We start from the raw sequence: 25,767 nt of genomic DNA on the forward strand, positions 1-25,767 counted from the left end.
ACTCAGGTATTTGGCAAGAGACTTGTGTATTAACACAATTTAAAAGGTACTTTACTTCAGTATTTTTATTTTTGTATTTCATGTTACTTAATACTTGAATATACTGCTTATCAGGGAGAAACATTTTCGTTTGGACTCCAATACATTAATTTGACAGCACTTGACAGAATGAGATTTTTAATGCAACAAATCTGATCAAACAAGCTCTAATAATAATATAATAATGTAATTAGTTTTGTTAAATTTACTGTTGATACGTTTTGATTATATTCAATTGCACTTGATGATTTTGATTCAGTAAACAACCTGAATACTTCTAACAACGTTCTCATGATTAAAAACTGATGCATCAATAGATATAAGCATTTTTCTATTATTAACTAAGCAAATTTACTTAAATACTTAAAGCAGAGGTATTTGTGTTCTACCTTTTCATTTTATGCTACCTTTTGTTTCTTCTCCGCCACTTAGCCTACTTAAAATAAGCTCCAGATGTACCAGGTGCTGTGATGATCGAATGAATGCATCAACAGTTATGATCCAATATTATAACTTAAATTATAAATACTTAAATTACATTGTTTTATTGCAAGAATTTAACTTAAACTGGGTATCTCTGTTTTGTGTATTTCTACGTTGTAGATTTTGTTTACATTTTCTGCTCCAATCAGCGCTGGGACTTTGCACATGCGTGGTATTTATTTCAAATTTCAAATGGTCCAATCAGAGAAGAGGCGTTTAGTCGCGGCAGTTTCAAACCCGGATCCGCGAGCTCTGTTGTGGGCAAGACATAACAACCAGAGACGTTATTGAGCATTTTTACTATAACGTACTTCCAAACCACCACACAAGTCCAACGAGCCATTTTCATTAAAACATCTGCTGAAGAGAAGAGACTTAAGTCTGATAGAAATGGAAAAAGGAGAGACCGTATCGATAACTTCCAGAAAAGGTTAGCATTGTGAGCTAATTCAGTTTGTTGGGGTTAGCTGCCCTGTGTAAGCTAACCCATGTTAGTGTAGCAAATATTAGCTGCTTGTTATCTTAGCATGTAAAGGCGTGCAAAAATGTCCTTTTCCAGCTAAATTAATGAACCTCATTGTCATAGTTTGGTGGCCCTGCATATGTCTTAGAGGCTTTACATTAGTCTTGTTGAAGATCAACTGCGTAGCGTTAGGATAGCCTTATGGACTGCAGACGATGCTTCACTTGTGTTTCAAAGAAGGATAACAAAAATGCCATATTAGTAAACTAATTAAGGTTCTATAAATATGCATTGCGCTTTAATACGTACGTGGTAAAAAATAATTATAAATGAGCAATGAAAAGCAGGTTTAGAATCGTGGTTTAAATTATACGACTTGAATGCAGTGTGTCTGTAAGCATGCACAGGCATGTAATAGTGCCTCAAATATTTAACATAATTAAATACAAAATGGGGTTATTAGTGTAAATAAAGGGCAACGCTGCATATAGTTAGGCTGGATTGAGTGGTTTTTAGAGAAAAAAACAATGTTATTTTTGTATCATAGAATATTTCCCCCATTATTTTCTTAATCGTCTTTTCAATATGTTATAATCAGATTGTAAACTACGCATCTGTTGTTAACTAATCTAATAAATTAAGCAATTGTTTAAGCTTTAGTATTCAGAAAATGTAGATATAACACAAGAGTGAACATTTAGGTTTATTATTACTGACCTGCTGCCACATGGCAGCAAGAGCCTACTCAGTTATTCAGGCCCTTGAGAAATCATCAGCTAGAGATCCTATTGTGGATGGCTGGTGAAAGTTAAAATCCTAGTAGAGCGATTTAACTGTTGCTGTTATAATTGCATGAAAGTCATCTGCACTTTATAAACAGCTCCGGAAAAAAGACAATTCCGAATTTTTCTTGAATCTTTATCTCTACAGCCATTCCGGTGTCTGTTGAATTCCAACACAGAGAAATAGTGTCAGTAGTTTATAAAATACAATCAAAAAAGAATTTAACTCAAAGACACATCTATAAATAGTAAAACCGGAGAGACTGATAATACTGCATTGGTATCTTAATATTTTCCAAATATAAACACACGCAGACATATATATATATATATATATATATATATATATATATATATTAAATGCTACAATACAGGGCCTTTTATATTTTTGTTTCAAACATGACACATGCATATTTAATATGAAATCAATTTAGAGGTGGAGTATAATGGAAAGAGACCAATGTTGAATTGCTTTGTAATCTTTCCTGTCTCAGAGTTGCGTGAGCAGAAGTTGATGGAGTACTTGGCAAGAAAAGGAAAGCTGAAACCGCCTAACCCTAAGTAAGAAAAACAACTTACAATGTGTTCAATCAAATATTATTTTTTATCTGTTTTATGCATGATGAACTCAAGTTTACTTTCTAGGCCATACCTCCGTGATGACCAACAAGTTAAGAATCCTGGGACATCTACACAGGTGAGCATGGGAGTCTGTTTATTTAACTTGTTTGGGAAATTCCAACCACCCTTATTTGGCTCAATTTAATATAAAAAAATTCCATGATTTTTACTTTTATTTGGGGCTGACTTTCATTAGTTATCATCCATGACTCACTATTGTTTTTTCTAATAATTGCTTGGTTTTACAGGTTGTTAATGGAAAAGAGAACAAGGCTCCAGCTGACAGATTAAAATATGAAAGTACAAAAATTCAGACTACTCAATCTACAAAATATCCTGCCAAAGGAGCATTTAGTATCGCGAACAGAGTGAATGTAAAAGGCAAAATCCTGACTGTACAACAGAATACCAATCGCCCATCTGTAATTTCTGGCGTTGCACAGGCAAAACCTAAACCAAACCATGTGCTGACAACAACGTACAATGCTGTGTCGTCCAACCTGATTGCAGCCAGCCACCTCAAAAAGCAGCCAAACACAGGAAACCCATCTTCAACCAGAAGCTCAGTGAGAACAGTTGGAATAAAACCAAACCGCAAATTTGGCTGCAGCTCAAATGCTAACTGGTCATGTCAAATGGATGCAAACAGCATGAGGATGAGTATCGGCCATATAGAAAAAACCAAAACTGGACTCATTCCTGCTGTGATTCAGCCCAGAAATAGTCATAACACAACACGCACCTCATCAACAAGGGTTAAAATAGCTTCTGTTCCTAACAACGTCAGATCCGGCGCCTTGGCATCGGTTTCCCAGAGGTCTGTGCTGACTCAGAGGAGAACACTACCTACCACTGCTCTAAATAACACAGAGAGATCAAGAGCTGGGATTGGAGTTCAAAATCAGTACATGTCTAAACCTCTTTTGGTTAAACCGCCATCTTATACGACTCGACTGTCAAGTGGACTGAAATCAGTTTCCACCTCCTCCACATACGCAGCTATTAGACCCGTGGAGAGATTAGGAATGTCCAAAACAAATAAATCGAGTGGTCAACCTACAGCCACGTCCACAGAGCAGACAGCCGAGGGCCGAGGGCGAAGAAACGGCCAACCGTTCAAAATCGCCCCCCCTACAGTTGGAGGGGTTACAAGAGCTGCTGTGGCTGAGCTGGCAGGGAAATCCAAGACATGCAAAAAGACAGATGATAAGAAGGGACACATGTCAGCAAATGCCCCTCCACCGCAAGCAGGTTTGAAAAGAACAAGCGTTCCAGTGATGTCCCAGACACTGCCACGGACAGGCAGGACCGTCAGCCACACCAGTCAGGCCACACACCCAAAGACACCCACGGTCGCGGTCAGGGTCATTCCCCAGACGGAGGGAAGGAAACTGACTGCTGCCCAGGAGGAAAGAATGTAAGTAGGACAGTTTAATGACCTGTAAATGTATATCATGAAACCAGCAGATTGTCCCATTCAATCATGACTTTGATTCTTTGCTGCTGCAGAAGGGGGGAAATACCTCAGTTCTTCCTGTGTGTGTGACTCAAATGGAAAAGTTTATTGAGTATTGAGTCAATCATTTTAATTGGTTTAATTTTGTGAACAAAACCTTCTGTGATCCTGTTCAACAAGCGTTCACTATCAGATACAGTGGGGCAAAAAAGTATTTAGTCAGCCACCAATTGTGCAAGTTCTCCCATTTAAAAAGATGAGAGAGGCCTGTAATTTTATCATAGGTATACCTCAACTATGAGAGACAGAATGAGAAAAGAAAATCCAGGAAATCACATTGTAGGATTTTTAATGAATTAATTTTCAAATGATTGTGGAAAATAAGTATTTGGTCAATAACAAAAGTTCATCTCAATACTTTGTTATATACCCTTTGTTGGCAATGACAGAGGTCAAACGTTTTCTGTAAGTCTTCACAAGGTTTTCACACACTGTTGCTGGTATTTTGGCCCATTCCTCCATGCAGATCTCCTCTAAAGCAGTGATGTTTTGAGGCTGTCGCTGGGCAACACGGACTTTCAACTCCCTCCAAAGATTTTCTATGGGGTTGAGATCTGGAGACTGGCTAGGCCACTCCAGGACCTTGAAATGCTTCTTACGAAGCCACTCCTTCGTTGCCCTGGCGGTGTGTTTGGGATCATTGTCATGCTGAAAGGCCCAGCCACGCTTCATCTTCAGTGCCCTTGCTGATGGAAGGAGGTTTTCACTCAAAATCTCACGATACATGGCCCCATTCATTCTTTCCTTTACACGGATCAGTCGTCCTGGTCCCTTTGCAGAAAAACAGCCCCAAAGCATGATGTTTCCACCCCCATGCTTCACAGTAGGTATGGTGTTCTTTGGATGCAACTCTGCATTCTTTCTCCTCCAAACACAACGAGTTGAGTTTTTACCAAAAAGTTCTATTTTGGTTTCATCTGACCATATGACATTTTCCCAATCCTCTTCTGGATCATCCAAATGCCCTCTAGCAAACTTCAGACGGGCCTGGTCACGTACTGGCTTAAGCAGGGGGACACGTCTGGAACTGCAGGATTTAAGTCCCTGGCGGCGTAGTGTGTTACTGATGGTAGCCTCTATTACTTTGGTCCCAGCTCTCTGCAGGTCATTCACTAGGTCCCCCCGTGTGGTTCTGGGATTTTTGCTCACCGTTCTTGTGATCATTTTGACCCCACAGGGTGAGATCTTGCGTGGCGCCCCAGATCGAGGGAGATTAGCAGTGGTCTTGTATGTCTTCCATTTTCTAATAATTGCTCCCACAGTTGATTTCTTCACACCAAGCTGCTTACCTATTGCAGATTCAGTTTTCCCAGCCTGGTGCAGGTCTACAATTTAGTCTCTGGTCTCCTTTGACAGCTCTTTGGTCTTGGCCATAGTGGAGTTTGGAGTATGACTGTTTGAGGTTGTGGACAGGTGTCTTTTATACTGATAACGAGTTCAAAAAGGTGCCATTAATACAGGTAACGAGTGGAGGACAGAGGAGCCTCTTAAAGAAGAAGTTACAGGTCTGTGAGAGCCAGAAATCTTGCTTGTTTGTAGGTGACCAAATACTTATTTTACCGAGGAATTTACCAATGAATTCATTAGAAATCCTACAATGTGATTTCCTGGATTGTTTCCCCCATTTTGTCTCTCATAGTTGAGGTATACATATGATAAAAATTACAGGCCTCTCTCATCTTTTTAAATGGGAGAACTTGCACAATTGGTGGCTGACTAAATACTTTTTTGCCCCACTGTATAAGCAAATCTCACATCCACCACTAGTTTTCAAACTAGCTGTACCTGTTTGGGGTGTTGCCCTGCTTGATAGCACAGCGTGAAGAATAGAAGTACTAACTGTGTTGGCACCATAATCAAAATCAGAAATATGCAGAACAGTTGATCTGATTACATCTATGGCATGAACCATGGTTGTTGTTTTTTTGATTCCACTGTGGTCAGTGATTAAATCTGTGTGGGAAGACACAAGCATTACTTGACAGGGTATATTAGATCATGGGAGATTATTTTTGACTGCAATATACAGCTAAAGACTCTTATTTAAATGATAGTGATAAAATGCACATGCACTAAATTGTTCATGGATCCTGTAGACCAGGGTCGTCCAAACATTTTCACTGAGGGCCACGTACAGAAAAAAACATTTTATTTTACTTATTGTTTTACAAACACTTTTGCAGCTCATTCCTTAAAACAGAAGCCTCAGATGGCTTAAGATAAGGGGGAATATGAAGTGTATATGTCAAGCTTGGGTTTTTTTTATCGATTAAGATTTTAGTTTGAAAATGTTACCACTTTGATTGATGGAATATATTATAATATTGGGCTGATTAACACATGAATAGTAGTATATTTTTACATATATATATATAGTTAAGAAGTACAATATAAGACAAGCACAAGTTTCAGGTATGGGCCATATTCCCTTAATACTTTTAGAATTTGCTGCGGGCAATTTAAGAGTGGGCCACGGGCCATAGTTTGGACACCTCTGCTGTGGACACACCACCCATCTGACAGCCTGAACAGGCTGCTCAAAAAAATAACAGATCCACATCAGTATGAAAGTATCCTCTTGACACCTCCATTAGGGCTGTCAAAATTGCTCAAACATGACGTTCGAATATTTCCTCTAAAAAAAACACATATATTCAAATATATGTAAGTCAACTTTTAGCAGCGACGCTGTGCCGGACAGTGCGAGTCCTGTAACCTGTCCCTGACCCCGGTGTGTTTTTCCACATTCGAATATTAATTTTCACCATCGAATGTCTTTTTTTAAAACTATTCTATATATATTGGAATTTAGAATATTAGTTGACAGCTCTAACCTCCATATGTTTTCTGTTTAAGCAGCAGTCGGAAACTAGATAAAAGCAGACTCAGCGTGCCGAAGTTAAACAAGGGGATGATTTGAATAAAAGGCCGGTCTGTTCCTTTAAATTTGTGTAAAAGTCCAGGAAAAAAAGTTACCTCCCTAATTTTTCCTTTGCCTTCGGTCCTTCCTCTTTCTTTGTTTAATGTGCTCCAATGAAGCATAAACTGTGCCCTATTGTTTGATTCAAAGGAAAAAACTGCAGGAATGGCGGGAGGCTAAGGGCATTTCCTACAAGCGTCCCCCCATGCCGGTGAAACCTACGGTCAAGCTCGCTGTTGCTGTCCCCAAACCATTCTGGGGCCCCATGGTTGAGGAAGACGAGGCCCATTCCCTCATCTCTGCCGTTGACAGATCCCTGGATGACTGCATCACATTGCTTGGAAAGGTACACCCCTAATCTCTGGTTCCAATGGTCATGTAATCTCTCACTGCACATTTCCATGGAAGTTCTGTGGCGGTGGAAATGTGAAATTAGTTTTATTGGCTCTGAATGAGGCTCTATGAAAAATAATCCAAAACAACCACGTTGTCTGGCCTATGTTTAAAAGCAAGAATTTAGGAAGTGGCAAACATTTTTGGCAGGCTAAAGACCTGCTATTATGATTAGGAATGTCCCGATCCAGGTTTTTGCACTTCCGATCCGATACCGATATTGTATTTGCATTTCCGATCCGATACCGATACCGGCCGATACCGATACCGGCCTATCCAAGCATGTATTAAAGTTTAAAGTTATTTAGCCTACTAACTTAGTTTCAGACTCATGTTGAAAAGAGTTTTCCTGTTTATTCAGGGATAAACACAAAATTGACAAAATTATAAATAACAAACAGAAATGGCATCAATTAACAGTAAAAAGTGCAAATAATACTGTAAACTGTACACAGTTCACTCACACTCTTAGAGTACAGTATACAAACACCCGCACCCTGCAACACTCAAACACAAACTCAAACAGTCACACAGACGTGCACTTCCAGTGTAAAGTGCAAATGCACGTTCACAAATACAGTGAAAGACATGTACGTTGGGTGCCTGTACTTATGTGACGAGATAAATGATCTCAGAGAGGTACACAGGCTGAACTCACAAAAGGGACAGCACATACAAATACAAGCATACACCAAAGGGACAGAGCACAGACACACACATTTGCTGTCCCTGTACATAAAATGTGTGATGTAGTGACACTGTAATGACAGGTTTGGGTCTGAAAGAGTGTGGGCACCAATTAGCCAAATCAGTGAATTAGTGTGGAGACAGAGAGAGAAAAGGGACATAAAAGAGGCTCATTAGCAGTCTCCATTTACATTACAAATAATACTGTAAACTGTATTAAGAAAGCAAATCACACAAACAACCTGAGTAGAAAATAGTCTAGTAACTCAGCATCAGTACTCTGCTCTTGAACAAGTGTAAACCAAGGCTTTAAAAACAATCAGTGCAAATAATATTGTGAACTATTTAAAAACAAAAATGACTTCTACTCCCCAATCTCCTCCACACTTTGCTGCTCCATCTCAATCTACACACTCCCTTCAACTGTATGCCCTGGCTGCAGTCCGAGCATGATGGGGAGATTCTTTTTTACAAAGACGAGCATTTCAAGATGCTCAGGTGTCAGCCTGCTCCTGTGTTCATCATGATGAGTGAGACTGCGCTAAAAAGCCTCTCGCTCTCAACGCTGGTGCAAGGAGCACTGAGAAACTTGGCTGCTGTTGCTGCCAGGGTGGGTAGTCGAGCCTGATTGTCTCTCCAGTATTGAAAAGGATTGTGCTTACGCCCAAGTGGAGGCTCACTGAGGTAGCTCTCCAACTGAAACAGTGCCCCTGGGGTGATCTGCTGCTCAGACGGACCTGCTGTGCCGCTCTCCTCCAGTATCTCGTCAAAGTAGCTGCCCAGGCTGCTGGTTGAGCTTCCAGCCTCCATTTCTGGTGTTTGCCTTGCTGTCTCAGCCTCAGCCACACCTTCCCCAGAGGGCATGGTCTTCAGTTCTTGTTCCATTTTCATCACCTCTACCTTTAGTGCCTCCTTTGCCTGATCCAGGTTGGTAGCAGTGAGGAACCTTAACATTTGGATGTAATGTAATAAAGATGTATCAATTATTTTATATTGTTTCAGTCAGTCTCCACATATTAATGGTAAATGACAACCAGTAACACACAAAATAGATCACAAACGATCAGCAAATGATCAACAGTGATGTTAATTTCCTCACCCATCAGATAACTGAAGACAAATAAGAATATTAACACTAGACTAATAATAATAAATTCCCATCACCTTATATAACCATAAATAATAATAATAATAATACAGTGGAAACCGCTTATAGTGATCACGTGGTCCAGAGCCAATTTGAACACTATAAGCGGTTGATTACTAAAACCAAATTTGTATTACGTAGGCTACAGGTATTTCACTTATTTTTTTATGCAGAATATCATCTAAATGCCATTTGTATCGTTTTTCAATGAGAAAAATTAAATGAAACGGTAGCTTCAGCATTTACTGAATTGTATTATCATGCAAGTTTAATTATAGTACTGCGCAGTGCGCAGACACTGTAACTCAAATACAGTAGCCTACGTAACTTATTCTGCGCTGTGCGTCGGCTCTGCTGTGCCGCCGGTGCATTTTTTTTTCAAGTCTGACATTCATAAAATGGCCAAAAATTAACATTATAAGCGGATTTCTTGATTAATAAGAATTATTTAAACAGCATTTGTATAGAAATTATTCTTTCCCAAGCCTTTTGATCTATATAAGCGGTTGATTACTATATCCGTGACCACTATAAGCGGTTTCCACTGTAATACATTCCCATCACACCTACAAAACAATAGGCTACTGAAATACTGACAAAGAAATAAATGCCCGCTGTACAGTAAAATATTTTCAATATTGTACTAAAGCTTATAACATTCTCAAATAATTATAAAGCACTTACTTGTCTTTGTAGCGTGGATCTAGCATTGTTGCCACGGCATAGAGGGGTTCCGTTTCCACATGGTCAAAACCTGTGTGAACCGCATCGAGTAATGTGGCCTTCATGGTTTGAATCCCTCGGTGTTCTTCGCTCTCACTGTCCAGAAAGCGTGTCAGGACACGGACAAATGGGATAACATCAGCTGCTGTGGCGGAGGCTGCACTGACCTGGGCTGTCAGCTCTTGAAAGGGTTTAAGAACTGTCGCCGTTTTCTCTAGCAGCGACCATTGGTTGCCTGTTAATGTGACTGGCAAATTGCTGTCGCTATCCGATACATAGGCCTGCAGCGCCCGCTTACAATGCACAAGGCTGTCGATCATCATCTTCGTACTGCTCCATCTGGTTTTAACGTCCTGTTGCAAACGCTTCGGTTCAACATTCAACTCTTCTTCAACATCCTCGAGTTCCGCGTAGGCCTTGGGGGAGTGTTTGAAGTGGGTCACAATTCTTCTCCCGTTGGCGATGGCATCGCTTACAGCTCGCTGTGCCAATAGACCGTGTTGGACAACGAGTTGTAAGGTGTGCGCAAAACATCCCAGGCTGGGCACTCCAAGCTGTTCCATTGCCTTTTTCATATTGGCCGCGTTATCTCTTTGAATTACATGGACCTTCTTTTTGTCAATCTTCCAAGCACGTAGCATATGTTCCATTGCGTCTGTGATGGCATTCGCTGTGTGTGAGCCTCTAAACTCGCGCGCATGTAAAACAGCACTCTTTGGGGTGAAATCCGGCCCAATCCAATGTGCAGTTAAACTTAATAAAGACAAAGGACGGTGATCACAGCTCCATATATCAGTTGTGAAACTCAAATAATTTGCACTCTCTATCTGTTTGGTAATGTAATCTGTAACATCTTTGTGAATCAGGGGGATCGTTTTTTCAAGGATGTAATGACGGCTGGGCATGTTGTACCGTGGTTCCAGGTGCTGGATGGTGCGTCTAAATCCCACTTTACTCACGAGAGATAATGGCTCGTCATCCAGAATGATTTCCTCGGCAATGACTCGTGTTATTCCCTGGGCTTTAGCACTGTTCAGTGGCAGTATGTCACGCTTTGCAAACGTTTGTGCAAGAGTAGGGGAGAGTGGGGACGGTTGCAACACTTTTTGCTTTTCCTTGTGTATCTAAGACACCATTTGCAGTAGGAAGGCCAAATCTGTATATAATATACCCTCATCTGTCCCCTATCCACCCATAATTATATGACATGTGTAGGTTTTATTATACTGGATATATTTGCAATTTAATGGAAAGAGTGAAACGGTGCAACCGTCCCCACATAAGGGACGGTTGCAACACTTGTGTGGGACAGTTGAAACACGTATCAATTTGTTTTTAAAAATCATTCTTGACAATCATTTATCCTTTTTTATTTCATTATCTTAGTAACAAAAAGAAAAGGCAATAGTATAATAATAATAATAATAATTATCATTATTATAATAATAATAATAATATAAGCAATAGTATAATAACAATAATATAGCCTATCATAAGAACCATACAAAATCACAGACTTTTTTTTCTGTCAATTACATTTTAGTTGTTAACAAATTGATAATAGAAATAGAAATAGAGTGCCTGGATGAACTTTTTTGTCTTGAATTAACTGAACATAGCATAACAACATAACATAACATAACAATATAACATAACACTAGACATTGGAAAACATCAGACACCATCAGAAAATTAATCACTTTCGGTCTCACAATTGTGGCAAACGTACACTGAGCTGCCATCAGTGCAGGCTTCATGAGCCCACTTCTGACACATTAGACATTGTAGCCACACCTCCTTGGGCTTTGAGTAGCTCTCCAAGCAAACAATGCAAAAGGCCTCCTCTGAATGGCTATCTCTTTCAATGTTTTTCCTCTTTTGCTTTTGCTTTTTCTTTCCTCTCATTTCCTCAGTATTTCCAATTGGCTGCGGCTGCAGTGTGCTCTGGCTCAGCCTTCTCTTTCCTTTCTTTGTTTTGTTTTCTTCCTCCAACGCCTTCTTTTCAGGGGTATCTGTCAGAATTGTTGACTTTCGTTTTCTCCTGCCGTTTTCCTTTGCCTTGCGTTGGGTCGCTTTGGGATGGGGTCGGATGAGCTCAGGTGAAAACATGTGTACATCGAAGTACTGGCCAGAATTTGAGGGGAGACCACCTTGCACTGGAGGGGACACTGAGGAGGAGGACTGACTGGCAGGAACTTGAGGGGCCACTGAGGAGGAGGACTGACTGGCAGGAACTTGAGGGGCCACTGAAGAGGAGGACACACTGGCAGGAACTGGAGGGGCCACTGAGGTGGAGGGGAGAATGGCAGGAACTTGAGGGGCCACTGAAGAGGAGGACAGACTGGCAGGAACTTGAGGGGCCACTGAAGAGGAGGACACACTGGCAGGAACTGGAGGGGCCACTGAAGAGGAGGGGAGACCACCTTGCACTGGAGGAGCTGTAGAGGGGGAATTGGACGGGCCCAGTGGCACTGTAGGATCAGGCCGGCCTGTAACCATGGATGGAGCGAAATCAGCGTCACTGAATTTCAGCCTGTCGAAAGGCCAAATTCCAGTGGTGATGAAACCTGCTGAGACATTGCCAGGTGTTCCGACCAGGGGGAAGGCAAGTCGAACAATTCCAGGGATGTCATAAATGGTCATCGGAAGGCCTGGGTGTGATCTCATCCATGAGTCACAGAAGGAGTTAACTTTCCCTTTGAGAGGGCCAAAGAAACTCCGGTCCAGTGGTTGGAGCCTGTGTGAGCAGTGGGGTGGGAAGGATAGCATTACAATGCCATTGGCACGGGAAAAATCAATTGCCCTGAGAGAGAGGTGAGAGGAGTGGTTGTCTAAGATCAGAAGGACCTTCGTATTCACTGATGCTCGTGTGTGGCGCTGGAAATGATGGAGGAATTCGATGAAATGTTCCTCCACCATCCAGCCTGATTTGTTTGCCACACCGATGCAGCCTGGTGGGCCATCTCTAATGAAGTGATCTTTGAAGTTGACCCTTGGGAATATAAACATTGGGGGAATCATGCTCCCCAATGCATTCCCGGCGCATGCCACTGTCACGAGGGTCCCCCTTTCTCCCGACGTGGCTGACCCCACCTGTCTGTCTCCACGCCTGGCGACAACCTGATCTGGCCTCTGAACAGTGGTAATGCCAGTCTCATCCATGTTCCATATGTCCTCTCCCTGGAAGTTGTTCTTTCGGAGGACTTCATCTAAATTATTGAAGAACAAGGACACATTGTGCCTATTGAAGTGTATATTACGGGCAAGACTGGTGGCTTGGGGGCGCCTTATTGACAAGGTTGGCTGGCGGTGTAGGAAGCCCATCAACCAATCGCGGCCAGCCAGGCCTGGCTCATCCCATGTCCCTGGGTATTGGCATCCATACCTGACAGCCAGCAGATAAGCCAGACGACGAACCTGAGAAAACGAATGAAAAACAAAGGATTAAAAACGAAAATAGGCTAAATGTCATGTATCTGGCGAGAGTCAGGGTAATTTTGCCTTACTCTGTCTCACAATGTTGTTGTTTTTTTATCTACATCTCACTCAGTCTTCATTAAATTCTGCATACACATCTAACTTAATAAGCAACTATCCTGCTTACCTCTTTAGTGCACAGCCCATAAAACATATCTGCAGCTGTCTTAAGGTAATTCGACAAAATAGCTTCCTGTTCAGCTGTAAAAACCCTCCTTGGCGTCCAGTATCCTGTCCTGATCTCTTCACCTGGACCTGCCCTCTCTAATTTCTTGCAGAATCGGTACAGTGTTGTGTGACAGATTTCAAACTCCTTCGCCACAGACCTCGCTGACCTGCCCTCACTCCTGATCACCTCTGCCGCCAAAAGGAGCACTTGTACAGGGACACCCCTATCTGTCTTTCGCTCTCTGTTTCGTGGCATACTGAAAAAAGCAACATAATGAAATATATTGAAACATATGTATATATTAATTCTCTCTCTCTCACTCACTCACTCACTCACACACACACACAGGCCTATATATATGTGTATATATATATACTGTATACATATACAGAACATGTATATACATAAACACACGATAGGCTATATATTTATTTATGTAGGCCTAATATATAATATATATTTAATATATATTTATTTAATTTATATAATTTATTTATATATTTACATATTTTGAAACATTTTTATATCATATTATTCATTAATTAATGTCATGTGGGGCAGTTGCAACACATGGGGGACAGTTGCAACAAAGCGTTGCAACTGTCCCCACATAGTCAGACATTTTTATGCTAGACATGCAAACTCAACAGATTACCTCAGACACATGGTAGAAACTGCAATTTAAAGCTAAGATTCTGCAGATTTAAATGATACAACTTTAAAATATGTTGTACAAAACATTTAGAAACTATAAGAAAAGTTGTAAAAGTTAAAAAAATTACTTTTGTACCTTGATTTCTGGTTCTTCCAGAACAGATGCTCCAATCTTGCTGAAAAGTTGCAGGAAGAAAGAGGGTCTCACTGAGCATGTGCAAAATGAGTGTCATCACTGTAGCTCGTTTCTGATTGGAGGAATCCTCAGTGTTGCAACTGCCACATGTTGCAACCGTCCCCACTCTCCCCTAAGTTGTGTTGGACCTTTCTTTTTCTTTTCTTCTGTTTTCTTTAAAAACTCCTCATGCTGTTTATGGTGGTATTTCGCCAAATGCTTAATAAGATTGGTTGTATTAAAATGCCTTACAACTCTACCACCACGCTTGACTTTATTGTGGCAAGTTTTGCACTCCACCTCTTCATCTTTTTCGTCTTTTAGGGTAAAGTAATCCCACACAGCCGACATCTTTACCGGTAACTTCAAATGGCCGTCTTAATGGTTAGGACACCTGTGGGTTAGGAGATGCGCTCGTGTGTTGGTGTGCTGGAAAATGCGGAGCGGATATTATGGAACAACACAGAAAAAAGTGGAATGGATTATTTAAATCGGTGCGCTGGAAAACACGGACCGGACTTTTTTTTAAAAACTGGATCGGGAGTCTGTGGATCGGCATTTTTCCATGCCGGCCGATACGCATTTTTTTGCAAATATCGGCGGCCGATCCGATCCAAATATCGGATCGGGACAACCCTAATTATGATACAGAGAACTAATGTTAAACATCTGTACAGCCTCTATCAGGAGGCATTCACTGTTGCACTAGTAAATAAATTATACATTGTTTGACCACATGGATCAGCTCTTTGGAAGGAGCACGGCAAGGCAAGTTTATCTATACAGCACCTTTCAACACAAGACAATTTACAAAAATAAAAGACATTAAGAGCATTAAGAAACACATTTAAAAACAGTCATTAAACAGTAAAGATAATCAAATATAACAGGTATAATATACATGATAAAATACATGAATAAAAGTCACAGTGCAATGTTAGATAAGAACAGTTCAATTAAAAGCAGCGGCAAAAAGAAATGATTTCAGCCTGGATTTAAAAGTAGTAAGAGTAGCAGCGGACCTGCAGGGTTCTGAGAGTTTGTTCCAGATATTTGGAGCATAATAACTGAACGCTGCTTCTCCATGTTTAGATCTTACTCTGGGGACAGACAGTTGAGCCGTCCCAGAAGACCTGAGAGTCCTGGATGGTTGATAATGTAGCAGGAGATCTGAGATGTATTTTGGGCCTAAACCATTCAATGCTTTATAAACCAGCAGCAGAACTTTGAAATCAATTCTTTGACAGACAGGAAGCCAGTGTAAAGACTTGAGTACTGGACTCATGTGATCCACTCTCTTAGTGTTAGTGAGAACTCGAGCCGCAGCGTTCTGAATCAGCTGCAGCTTTCTAATGGATTTCTTAGTGAGACCTGTAAAGACAAAAGCAAGGACAAGTTTTCCCAGATCCTGCTGTGACATTAGTCCTTTAATCCTAATCCTAGATGTACACCAACGTATCCTCTCATCTACAGGGTTGCGCAGAGCAGGTGAAGGACATCCTCTCCCGGCTGCCGTCAGTGTGCAAGAAGTTTGCCAAATACTGGATCTGCCAGGCCCGTCTGATGGAGCGGGAGGGAAACATGGAGGTCCTGCCGATGTTTGAAGAGGCTGTTGGAGTTGTTCTGGAGGCAAGTCCTCAATGATATTCAATCAAAGACATGTTTTACCCAATCATTTGTAGTCATTAAGGGAGTTTCTTGTAAACAGAGGTTAGGTTCACAAATCGGTATCACGTACAGTGAAGGAAATAAGTATTTGATCCCCTGATGATTGTGTTAGTTTGTCCACTTCCAAAGAACTGAACAGTCTATACTTTTAATGCTAGGTTTATTTCCACAGTGAGAGACAGAATATCAAAAAGAAAATCCAGAAATGTACATCAAAAAAAGATGTAAATTGATTTGTGTTTATTTGGGGGCAATAAGTATTTGATCCCTTTGCAAAACAGGCCTTAGTTATTGGTGGAGAAAAAGCCTTGTTGGACAGCACAGAGGGCAGATGCTTCTTGTAGTTGGTCACCATGTTAGCACACATCTCAGGAGGGATTTTGGCCCTCTCCTCTCTGCAGATCCTCTCAAAATCCTTAAGGTTTGGAGGCTGATGCTTGGCCACTGGAAGCTTCAGCTCTCTCCACAGATTTTCTATGGGATGGAGGTCTGGAGACTGGCTAGGCCCCTCCATCACCTGAATGTGCTTCTTCTTTAGCCACTCCTTAGTTGCCTTGGCCGTATGTTCAGGGTCATTGTCGAGCGAAGACCCATGTCCCATTTTCAGTGTCCTCACTGAGGGAAGGAGGTTATCAGTCAATATTTTACGATACATGGCCCCCTCCATCATCCCCTCGATGCGGTGAATCGCCATGTCCCCTTAGCAGAGAAACCCCCCCACAGGATAACTGACTGTGGTCCCAGCTGACTTCAGATCATTAACCAGTCCCTCCTGTGCAGTTCTTGGCGGACCCCTCGCCTTTCTCATGATCATTGATGCCCCAAGAGGAGAGATCTTAGATGGTGGAGCCCCAGACCGAGGGCGATTGATGGTCATTTTGTGCTTCTTACATTTTCTAATAATCAAACCAGTTGTCTTTTTCTCAACAAGCTGCTTGCCGGTGGTCTTGTGTTCTATTCCAGCCTTGTGCAGGTCTACAATCTTGTCCTTAGACATTAGTTCCACCATGATCACAAGATGTCTTTGGTCTTGCCCTCGGTGAAGAGGTTTTAATGTGATTGATTGACTGTGGACAGGTGTCTTTTATCCAGGTAAATAGTTCACATCAGGAATACTTTCTTAAAGCGAGAGGACTTATTTAACCGGTCTGTGGGAGCCAGAATTCTTGTTGGGGATCAAATACTTATTTCTGTCACTGTAACAAAATCAGGGGGTGGGCAGTATTGCATTTGACTCTTGCATCAGTGTGAATCACTGTGTGTTGCCTCAATTGATTAGCCAACACATGTTAATCAGTATGATTTATCTGAAGTCATTTGATGGAAATTTCCAGACATTTTTCTGTGTTCTCCATCAGTTGACTTTAATTCGTCACACAAGCAGTATCGGAAAGAAATCCTTACAAGTAAAGAAATGCCAATAAATACACTTCTACATATAAAATACAGTTGTCCCCCTGGAGAGCACTGAGACATTTTGCTCTTGTCAGAACTTGTATTACTGGATCCGGTTCAAGATCCGATCTTTTGCTTTTCTGGTTCTAGCCTGTAGCAACCCTTGTGTTTCCACCGCTCAGAGGCCGAGTGGAGCTCAAGTGGAGCAGCGTCATTGCATCATCGTATGCACCATGACGCTGAAGTTGGCATCCGATTCAGAGCTTCCGATTTGGCAGTTAAGGGGAAAGTTAAGGGATATTTCATTTACAGCGTGAGCGACCAATCCTCCGTTTTTTGAACCTCTTAAATCGCTGCATAGCCGATTTATTTGTACACGATGATCCCAGAGAGTCTAAACATTCTTTATAACACAGTTTTGGATTTGTGAAAGCTTTATTCTATTTGAGAAAATACAAAAAAGGGAGATTTCACTGCTTTTTTCACATCCAGACCACATTAGACCAGGTCCTGATCTATAATACTACTAGACTTTTTATCAGGTCAGTTGAGTTTAGAAGCTCTTCTAAACGCACTTGTTAATATTGTACGAATAGTCCCAGGGATTAGAACATGTGTAATCATAAAGTCATAAATCTGTTTCTGAGCATAATGAGCTCTCCAGTAACAGTTAGTTTGTGTTTAAAAACCAGAGCCCTGTGAAGCATTACTTCCGCACTTACCATTTACTTTAAAACGCTCAAGTGTGTTTTTAGAAAACAAGGGAATTTCAACTGTCCTTCACTGCATAGTTCAGTTTGTTATATTATTCCTGACAGCTTGATCTGTTGGCATGTGAACATGTTAAGTGTCTTTGCTTTTGTTTCATTGTAGCCAGTGGACGAGCTGCGGACTGTGGTGTTTGAGATTCTGAAGAGGAAGGACGAGATCCAAGGTAGTTGGCCAACGAGAATCGTTTGTAACTGCTCTGTGTTTTCCACCCTTTATATTATTCCTCATCAGCATATCATTGTCTCGTACGTTCCATATGTTGTGCCACGCTCATTTCCCCCATGCCGCACGGCCAAAAAGAGAGTTTTTTCATGTAATTTGGTTTCATGATGGTGCGACTTGGGAAACAAAAGTGTTATTTATTGTATTGTTACCTTTAAGATAAGATAAGAATTACCATATTAATCCCAACTAGGAAATGGTATGTTGATATAGCCATTAGCCGAACACATCTGTTAGTACAGCAAAGTACAATTGTGATCTCCTGCTACATTATGAACCATCCAGGACTCTCAGGTCCTCTGGGACGGCTCAACTGTCTGTCCCCAGAGTCAGATCTAAACATGGAGAAGCAGCGTTCGGTTATTATGCTCCAAATATCTGGAACAAACTCCCAGAACCCTGCAGGTCCGCTGCTACTCTTACTACTTTTAAATCCAGGCTGAAAACATTTCTTTTTGCCAGGTATGTTTACACATACAAGGAATTTGATTTGGTGTCTGCTGGTGCAAACACAAACAATCTGAGAGATATGTTGTAAAAGTAGGTCAGAAATATAAGGAAAATTAAAAGAAATCTTTGTAAGAAACTATTTAACATTAAAAAATGAAATGATAAAGACAAGTATTAACAAGTCTTTTCAATGTATGTTACAAAGCAAGAACCGTAACAGCCAATGAAAATATGACAATTAAAGTGGAGGTCTGTGCAGACGTGTGCAAGAATGTGCAAAATGCAGTCAGCTAAGCATGGCTCACTGTTGATACATTGAAGAAAAGATGTTCACATGATGTGCATTAATGTGATGCATCATGTTTCACAACAATCAGTGTGACTTTGCTTTAGTAGGTCTAAAAAACCGTCGGACAACTCAGTGTATTGTTAAAAAAAAAAGGTCCTATCACTTTTAAGGACAACCCCACAAATACAAATCTAATTCATACACTTTTGCATTCATTTTTAAATGAGTTTACCTCACATTTTCATATTTTTTTCAGCATCTGAAGCGAATGAGCGAGAGGAGAACCAAATTCCAACAAACGATGGCACTCCTGAGAGTATTGACATCCCGATGACTCCTAAACCCGTCAGAGCCATTATCTGCGGAGAGAAAGGAGACTCGTCTGTGGTCAAGTACAAGATCACAGCAACGCCTGGGTATGAGGGAATCATTATTTAGACTCAAAAACAAAGTGTATACATGCAGGCAACTCTGTCACAAGTGTTTCTGCTTTGTTGTTGTTTACTCTGTAATATCCTTGTTGTAGGCCGGCCCAGATATCAGCATCACAGCAGCGTCCTCAACAAATAGCAATGGGACACTTTTTAATTCATTTTTTAACACTGCAGCCCCATGGCTGCACGTCGCCCCCGCTAAGCTGAAGGCGACCCACGTTTAGAAGTATCAGTCAGTCACGTGTGGAGGAAATGTACCAATAGAAACTAACAAATAATAATACAATGGTGAGGAAACCTTTCCGTTGTACTGAAATGAAGACTCTTAAATAAGACTGTCTTTTAAGGACTTTATTCTTGCAAGAAGGTAACAATGGTACAGTGTGTGCAGCAGACTGCAGCGCGAGACAAAGATAAGGAGGTCTGCCGTGTGTCTTATATTCACATTTTCTGGTAAAAGAAGATGTATTGGATTGTTTAAGTTAAGATGTACCTTTATTAATCCCTGTGGGGAAATTCAGGAGTTTAAGCAGCAACAGAAAAAGAGTGAAAAACAGGGCAGTGTGGTTCACCCAGGATAATAAAACAAAACAAATGAAGGACTTCAGTGAACATATATACACTTTGTATCCGGATTGGTCATATATTTACATTGATTGATACGGGTAAATATTATTGTGCAAAAGTGCAGTCTTGATGTGCAGTCCGGGTTATTGTCAGTGAGTCACATGGTTAACCCCTTGTTGTGCAGCCTGATGGCTACAGGCACAAAGGAGTTTCCCAGGCGCTTAGTGCTGTGCCGAGGTGGGATGCGTCTGTGGCTGAACGTACTCCTCATCTTCACTAGCTCTGCATGGAGGGGGTGGGAGGGGTTGTCCAGGATACGGTCCAGTTTCCTCCTCGTCCTCACCTCAGCCACCTCCTCCAGATTGTCCAGTTTAACTCCAACTACAGAGCTAGCCTTCCTCACGAGCTTGTTCAGCCTGTCAGCATGCCTTTTGTTGGTGTTTCCCCCCCAGCACACCACGGCAAAGAAGAGCACACTGTCCCCCACAGACTGGTAGAAGGACTGCAGTAGCCTCATGCACACGTTGAAGGACCTGAGCCTCCTGAGGAAGAACAGCTTGCTCTGTCCCTTCCTGAAGAGAGCATTAGTGTTGTCACTCCAGTCCAGTTCAAGTGCACTCCCAGGAACTTGTGGGTGTTCACCACCTCCACCTCCTCCCCCCTGATGGTGATGGGGGTTAGAAACCTCTTCGTGCTCTGCCTGAAGTCCACCACCAGCTCCTTAGTCTTGCTGATGTTGAGCTGGAGGTGGTTGTTGTCACACCAGCCTAAGAAGTTCTCCACCAGGGCCCTGTACTCACACCTGCTAGCAACAAGAGAGACAACATGTCTACTTTCCTCAAAATTAGGAGTCCATAAACCTAAAAAATAACCTGTCCATAGTTGTTTAAGACTCACGTGGGTTTGGACATTTCACTTCCTGTCAGACATCGTGTTAGAGAACAGCTTTAATTAAAACACATGATAAACTTTCAATGCTCACTTTAAAATAAGAAAATATTCCATTACACTGGCACAGGAGCTCTGGACATTCCCAAGTGGAGCATTTACTGAACTCTTCTATGAAAAATCACTTCAGTTTGTGTTAACCACAAATTCTTTTTCAGGATTATAACCAAAATAACTTTTACCTCAAGACAAAGATATTATGTGCTAAGCCATTTCTAGGTTTGAGGACTCCACCGCCCTTGTTCTCACCCCTACTCCCTGGTGCTGAGACATGCCTCTTCTTGCCCCATTCTGACACCTCCATGGTAGAGCAGAGTACGTCTGCATGACCGCAGTCTGGAGGAAAGATACCGATACTGATGATTTATTGTGAAAGCACGGGTTTTCTCACCTCTGTTTGCAGAGCTGGCTACGTCACTCGAAAAGAGAAAACATCAGAAAAATGACTTGGGAGCACTTCACCTTAAACACAATGGTTGTTTGCGCAATTATTGCACAACAAGTAAGGGATAATGTGCATCGAAGTGGTCATTGAAAAAAGAGAAACACAAGATCAAGATCCCCTCCTTTTTCAACAATGAGGGGCTCGCTGCACATTATCCGGCTTATTACACGGCCAAATACTAAACAAACTAATGACTAACTTGACTTATTTTAACTTATTTAAACTATGCCAATTTATTAATTCAGCTATTTCAAAGTGTTTGCAAATTTGCAGAAAGTGGGTTGGGTGTGCTGTATTTATTAATAATAATAATTGTATTTTATAAGCGCTTTTACAGGTGCTCAAATTCACTTTAGAAAGGTACATAAAAAGAAAGACAACAAATAAATAAAGTACAAGTCACATTAAAATCAAATGATGTAACAACAATCACAAATTAAAAGCCAGTTTGAAGAGGCGAGTTTTTATGAGTTTCCTGAAGGTAAGGAGTGAACTGGGGCACATTGAATAGTTTTTTAGCAAATCTGATACAAGCTACATTTGTGTTGTCTTGTGTGTTGATTTTGTCAATTTGGAAAATAATGGAAAACATTTTTGGCACGTTTTTTATCTGATGAATCAATAAATCATAGAAATAATGTACAGATTAATCGATTATCAAAATAATGTTTAGTTGCACCTCAAGTGAATAATATGCAGACTTGGAAAAGGCTGATTCTGGGCCAGCATAATCTTGTGTGGCTTCACAAGATCAGAACAAAATATACCCTTAATCGTCCCGAACGATAACTCAAATAAAACTCCCAATTTTTTTATTGGTGTTTGATGTTTTCAAACCATTTTTTTGTGGCATGACTTTTTATTTTGGGAGTAAATAAATGTTTCACCATGTGTTTTAGGAGCTTAGGGGTCCTTGATATCATATCAATTTTAAAATGTGCCCCCCCCCCCCCATCTTTCAACTTTGTTGACAGGGTGCGCTCCAGCGTTATCACTCAGAAGTCTAACTGCGGTTATCATACCACTTCACAACATGCAATGTGTTTTGGGGACATGATTTCATCACTTTTTCAATACACCCTGCCATTCTGGGTAAGGATTGTATGATGGATTGTGGACTGTTCTCCACCGATATAGGCTTAGATTACCAACTTCGGCTACATCTTCATGTTCCTCTTCATTGACAGACTTATTGTCATTTTGAATAGAGATGCATTCTCCTAATAGAACACAGGAAGCACAAATAGAAACACACATTTGAATGTGTTGCCTAACACAGTCTACTATTCACCATAGTTATCTGACATCAGGCTTTGATCTTTGAACACGACTGTCAATCGTTAACTAAATCAACCCAAGTTAGCATCGGGAAGTGCGCCAAAGTTTCAGTCACAGTCAAAACTTCTCTGAATTTTTCTAGTTTACATTTTTCCTTCCGCTAATAGGCTTGCCAAATAAACACACTAGTACTCTGCTTAATGATACTGTATTACCCCTAACCTAACAATTTTCAAACCTGATTCAGGGATCCACTCTTCCTGACTATCTTGACCTTCACTGTCACTCCTATCAAGCTCACTGTCCTCACTGTCAGACGGAATAGCCCTAACAGCCTGATCGTGTCCCTTCTGCCCATAAAAGGTTTTGGTGTCCATTTCCTGTAAATATCAGTAGATAGTAAAGTAAAAACATGGACTAGGTTTATAATTTTACAGCTGAGCACATTTGCACTCTTGCATGATACTGCCTGGAAAAAAGTGGTCTAATGGCACAGTGTTGCCCTGAGGCAACGAACATAAAAACATGGTTTTAGCAAATTAATAAATACATAAGTCTTTAAACAATCAAATATACTTCTTTATATCTTCATGCACAAACATATCTGGTGACATTGTATATATTTTAAAATATTTAAAGGGCCAGTCTGAGGTCGAAAAAAGTGGTTTGTTGACTGAGGGCAACAGTACGCTATAGAGGGTTACAATCTGATGTTTATAAGGTGCTTGGTTTATGAAACATTTCCTGTGAATTGAAAAAACGTTATAATGAAATGCACTGAAACTTCAGGGTTTTTCTTTTTTCTTCAGTGGCCCGCCAAGCCAGCAGACAGAAACCAGACGGGTGAACGGCCAGGAGGTTCGCTTCTTCACTCCAGTAAGACGCTCGGTGCGAATCGAGAGATCCTCACTCCGATACCCGGCTTCTCTCCAGGAACATGACCTCTGTGTGGCCTCCTACACCGACCTGATCTCAGAGGAGGAAGGAGAGAGGAGTGAAGAGCAGAAGGGAGGGGAATCCAGCCCGTCAGCCGACGACACGCCACTATACGTCTACAGACAGAACGAGGCGCTTAGAGACAAAGTGTTCGTCAAGTTGGTCTACGATGAAGACGTTTCGCTTTAGCCGCTGACTTCAAACCCCAACGGTTTGCATTTGATGGAATACTCATATGTTAAGCATTTGTCTCTTGACGGGGTGTAAAGTAAAATGTGTGTGCATTATTTTGTGTTTTCAGATTCCAACCTTTCTGAGTTTTAACTTATGTGGTGTAAATAGAAATGTAAAATAAATGTCTTTTTAAAAAATATATACAGTGGGGCAAAAAAGTATTTAGTCAGCCACCAATTGTGCAAGTTCTCCCATTTAAAAAGATGAGAGAGGCCTGTAATTTTTATCATAGGTATACCTCAACTATGAGAGACAGAATGAGAAAAAAAATCCAGGTTTCCACACACTGTTGCTGGTATTTTGGCCCATTCCTCCATGCAGATCTCCTCTAAAGCAGTGATGTTTTGGGGCTGTCGCTGGGCAACACGGACTTTCAACTCCCTCCAAAGATTTTCTAAGGGGTTGAGATCTGGAGACTGGCTAGGCCACTCCAGGACCTTGAAATGCTTCTTACGAAGCCACTCCTTCGTTGCCCTGGCGGTGTGTTTGGGATCATTGTCATGCTGAAAGACCCAGCCACGCTTCATCTTCAGTGCCCTTGCTGATGGAAGGAGGTTTTCACTCAAAATCTCACGATACATGGCCCCATTCATTCTTTCCTTTACACGGATCAGTCGTCCTGGTCCCTTTGCAGAAAAACAGCCCCAAAGCATGATGTTTCCACCCCCATGCTTCACAGTAGGTATGGTGTTCTTTGGATGCAACTCTGCATTCTTTCTCCTCCAAACACGATGAGTTGAGTTTTTACCAAAAAGTTCTATTTTGGTTTCATCTGACCATATGACATTCTCCCAATCCTCTTCTGGATCATCCAAATGCCCTCTAGCAAACTTCAGACGGGCCTGGACACGTACTGGCTTAAGCAGCGGTACACGTCTGGAACTGCAGGATTTAAGTCCCTGGCGGCGTAGTGTGTTACTGATGGTAGCCTCTGTTACTTTGGTCCCAGCTCTCTGCAGGTCATTCACTAGGTCCCCCCGTGTGGTTCTGGGATTTTTGCTCACCGTTCTTGTGATCATTTTGACCCCACGGGGTGAGATCTTGCGTGGAGCCCCAGATCGAGGGAGATTAGCAGTGGTCTTGTATGTCTTCCATTTTCTAATAATTGCTCCCACAGTTGATTTCTTCACACCAAGCTGCTTACCTATTGCAGATTCAGTTTTCCCAGCCTGGTGCAGGTCTACAATTTTGTCTGGTCTCCTTTGACAGCTCTTTGGTCTTGGCCATAGTGGAGTTTGGAGTATGACTGTTTGAGGTTGTGGACAGGTGTCTTTTATACTGATAACGACTTCAAGAAGGTGCCATTAATACAGGTAACGAGTGGAGGACAGAGGAGCCTCTTAAAGAAGAAGTTACAGGTCTGTGAGAGCCAGAAATCTTGCTTGTTTGTAGGTGACCAAATACTTATTTTACCGAGGAATTTACCAATTAATTCATTAAAAATCCTACAACGTGATTTCCTGGATTGTTTTTTCTCATTCTGTCTCTCATAGTTGAGGTATACCTATGATAAAAATTACAGGCCTCTCTCATCTTTTTAAATGGGAGAACTTGCACAATTGGTGGCTGACTAAATACTTTTTTGCCCCACTGTATATAAATACACTTTGTTTTTTGAATCCAGACACTCACACTCGTGGAAAACCAGTGCTTGTTGTTGTGCTGTTTAACTACATCATAGCTGGACCTGAATCTACAGCTCCGGAACAAATGGAGACCGCTCCAAATCTTTCTTAAATCTTTATCTCTACATCGATGTCAGCCATTCCAGAGTCTGTTGAATTTCAACACAGAAATGTTGTCAGTAGTTTATAGAATACAATGAAAGAAATGCATTTAACTCAAACACATACCTATAAATAATAAAACCAGAGAAACTGA

General features: G+C 41.3%; 3 protein-coding genes across 4 annotated transcripts; 1 reads left to right on the top strand and 2 right to left on the bottom strand.

The window, feature by feature from the left end:
- Positions 1 to 751: 751 nt before the first annotated feature.
- Positions 752 to 25,767, top strand: ckap2l (cytoskeleton associated protein 2-like). The gene is made up of 9 exons (XM_063898338.1): positions 752 to 952; positions 2,262 to 2,328; positions 2,413 to 2,464; positions 2,637 to 3,805; positions 6,975 to 7,170; positions 15,723 to 15,882; positions 18,190 to 18,246; positions 19,301 to 19,460; positions 23,526 to 25,767. Exons 1-9 carry the CDS (start codon positions 913 to 915, stop codon positions 23,839 to 23,841), a joined length of 2,217 nt encoding a protein of 738 aa, XP_063754408.1. The 5' UTR covers positions 752 to 912; the 3' UTR covers positions 23,842 to 25,767.
- On the bottom strand, positions 7,552 to 10,828 carry LOC134872922 (zinc finger BED domain-containing protein 4-like). The gene is made up of 2 exons (XM_063896289.1): positions 9,736 to 10,828; positions 7,552 to 8,850 (listed from the first exon to the last, which is right to left on the bottom strand). The coding sequence occupies exons 1-2, from the start codon at positions 10,677 to 10,679 to the stop codon at positions 8,406 to 8,408; spliced, it is 1,389 nt and encodes a 462-aa protein (XP_063752359.1). The 5' UTR covers positions 10,680 to 10,828; the 3' UTR covers positions 7,552 to 8,405.
- Positions 11,129 to 14,389, bottom strand: LOC134872924 (uncharacterized). 2 transcript variants are annotated; one of them, XM_063896290.1, is made up of 4 exons: positions 14,211 to 14,389; positions 13,379 to 13,676; positions 12,886 to 13,191; positions 11,129 to 12,138 (listed from the first exon to the last, which is right to left on the bottom strand). In XM_063896290.1, the coding sequence occupies exons 2-4, from the start codon at positions 13,673 to 13,675 to the stop codon at positions 11,467 to 11,469; spliced, it is 1,275 nt and encodes a 424-aa protein (XP_063752360.1). In that variant the 5' UTR covers position 13,676; positions 14,211 to 14,389; the 3' UTR covers positions 11,129 to 11,466. The 2 variants fall into 2 exon arrangements, with proteins under 2 accessions (XP_063752360.1, XP_063752361.1); XM_063896291.1 differs by having other exon boundaries at positions 11,129 to 11,959; positions 12,884 to 13,191.

The sequence above is a fragment of the Eleginops maclovinus genome, chromosome 12 (assembly GCF_036324505.1).
Source record: "Eleginops maclovinus isolate JMC-PN-2008 ecotype Puerto Natales chromosome 12, JC_Emac_rtc_rv5, whole genome shotgun sequence".
Lineage (NCBI taxonomy): Eukaryota > Metazoa > Chordata > Actinopteri > Perciformes > Eleginopidae > Eleginops > Eleginops maclovinus.

Bases quoted from the DNA above. Each gene is read 5' to 3' on its own strand.
- ckap2l (XM_063898338.1), top strand. From the start codon at position 913: ATGGAAAAAGGAGAGACCGTATCGATAACTTCCAGAAAAG. The intron at 2,465-2,636 runs GTGAGCATGGGA...TTGGTTTTACAG, and splicing joins ATCCTGGGACATCTACACAG to GTTGTTAATGGAAAAGAGAA. The intron at 3,806-6,974 runs GTAAGTAGGACA...TTTGATTCAAAG, and splicing joins GCTGCCCAGGAGGAAAGAAT to GAAAAAACTGCAGGAATGGC.
- LOC134872922 (XM_063896289.1), bottom strand. From the start codon at position 10,679: ATGCCCAGCCGTCATTACATCCTTGAAAAAACGATCCCCCTGATTCAC. The intron at 8,851-9,735 runs GTAAGTGCTTTA...CCAAATGTTAAG, and splicing joins GATCCACGCTACAAAGACAA to GTTCCTCACTGCTACCAACC.
- LOC134872924 (XM_063896290.1), bottom strand. From the start codon at position 13,675: ATGCCACGAAACAGAGAGCGAAAGACAGATAGGGGTGTCCCTGTACAA. The intron at 13,192-13,378 runs GTAAGCAGGATA...TCGTTTTCTCAG, and splicing joins ATGGGCTGTGCACTAAAGAG to GTTCGTCGTCTGGCTTATCT. The intron at 12,139-12,885 runs AGGCGTGGAGAC...TCCTCCTCTTCA, and splicing joins GGCCAGATCAGGTTGTCGCC to GTGGCCCCTCAAGTTCCTGC.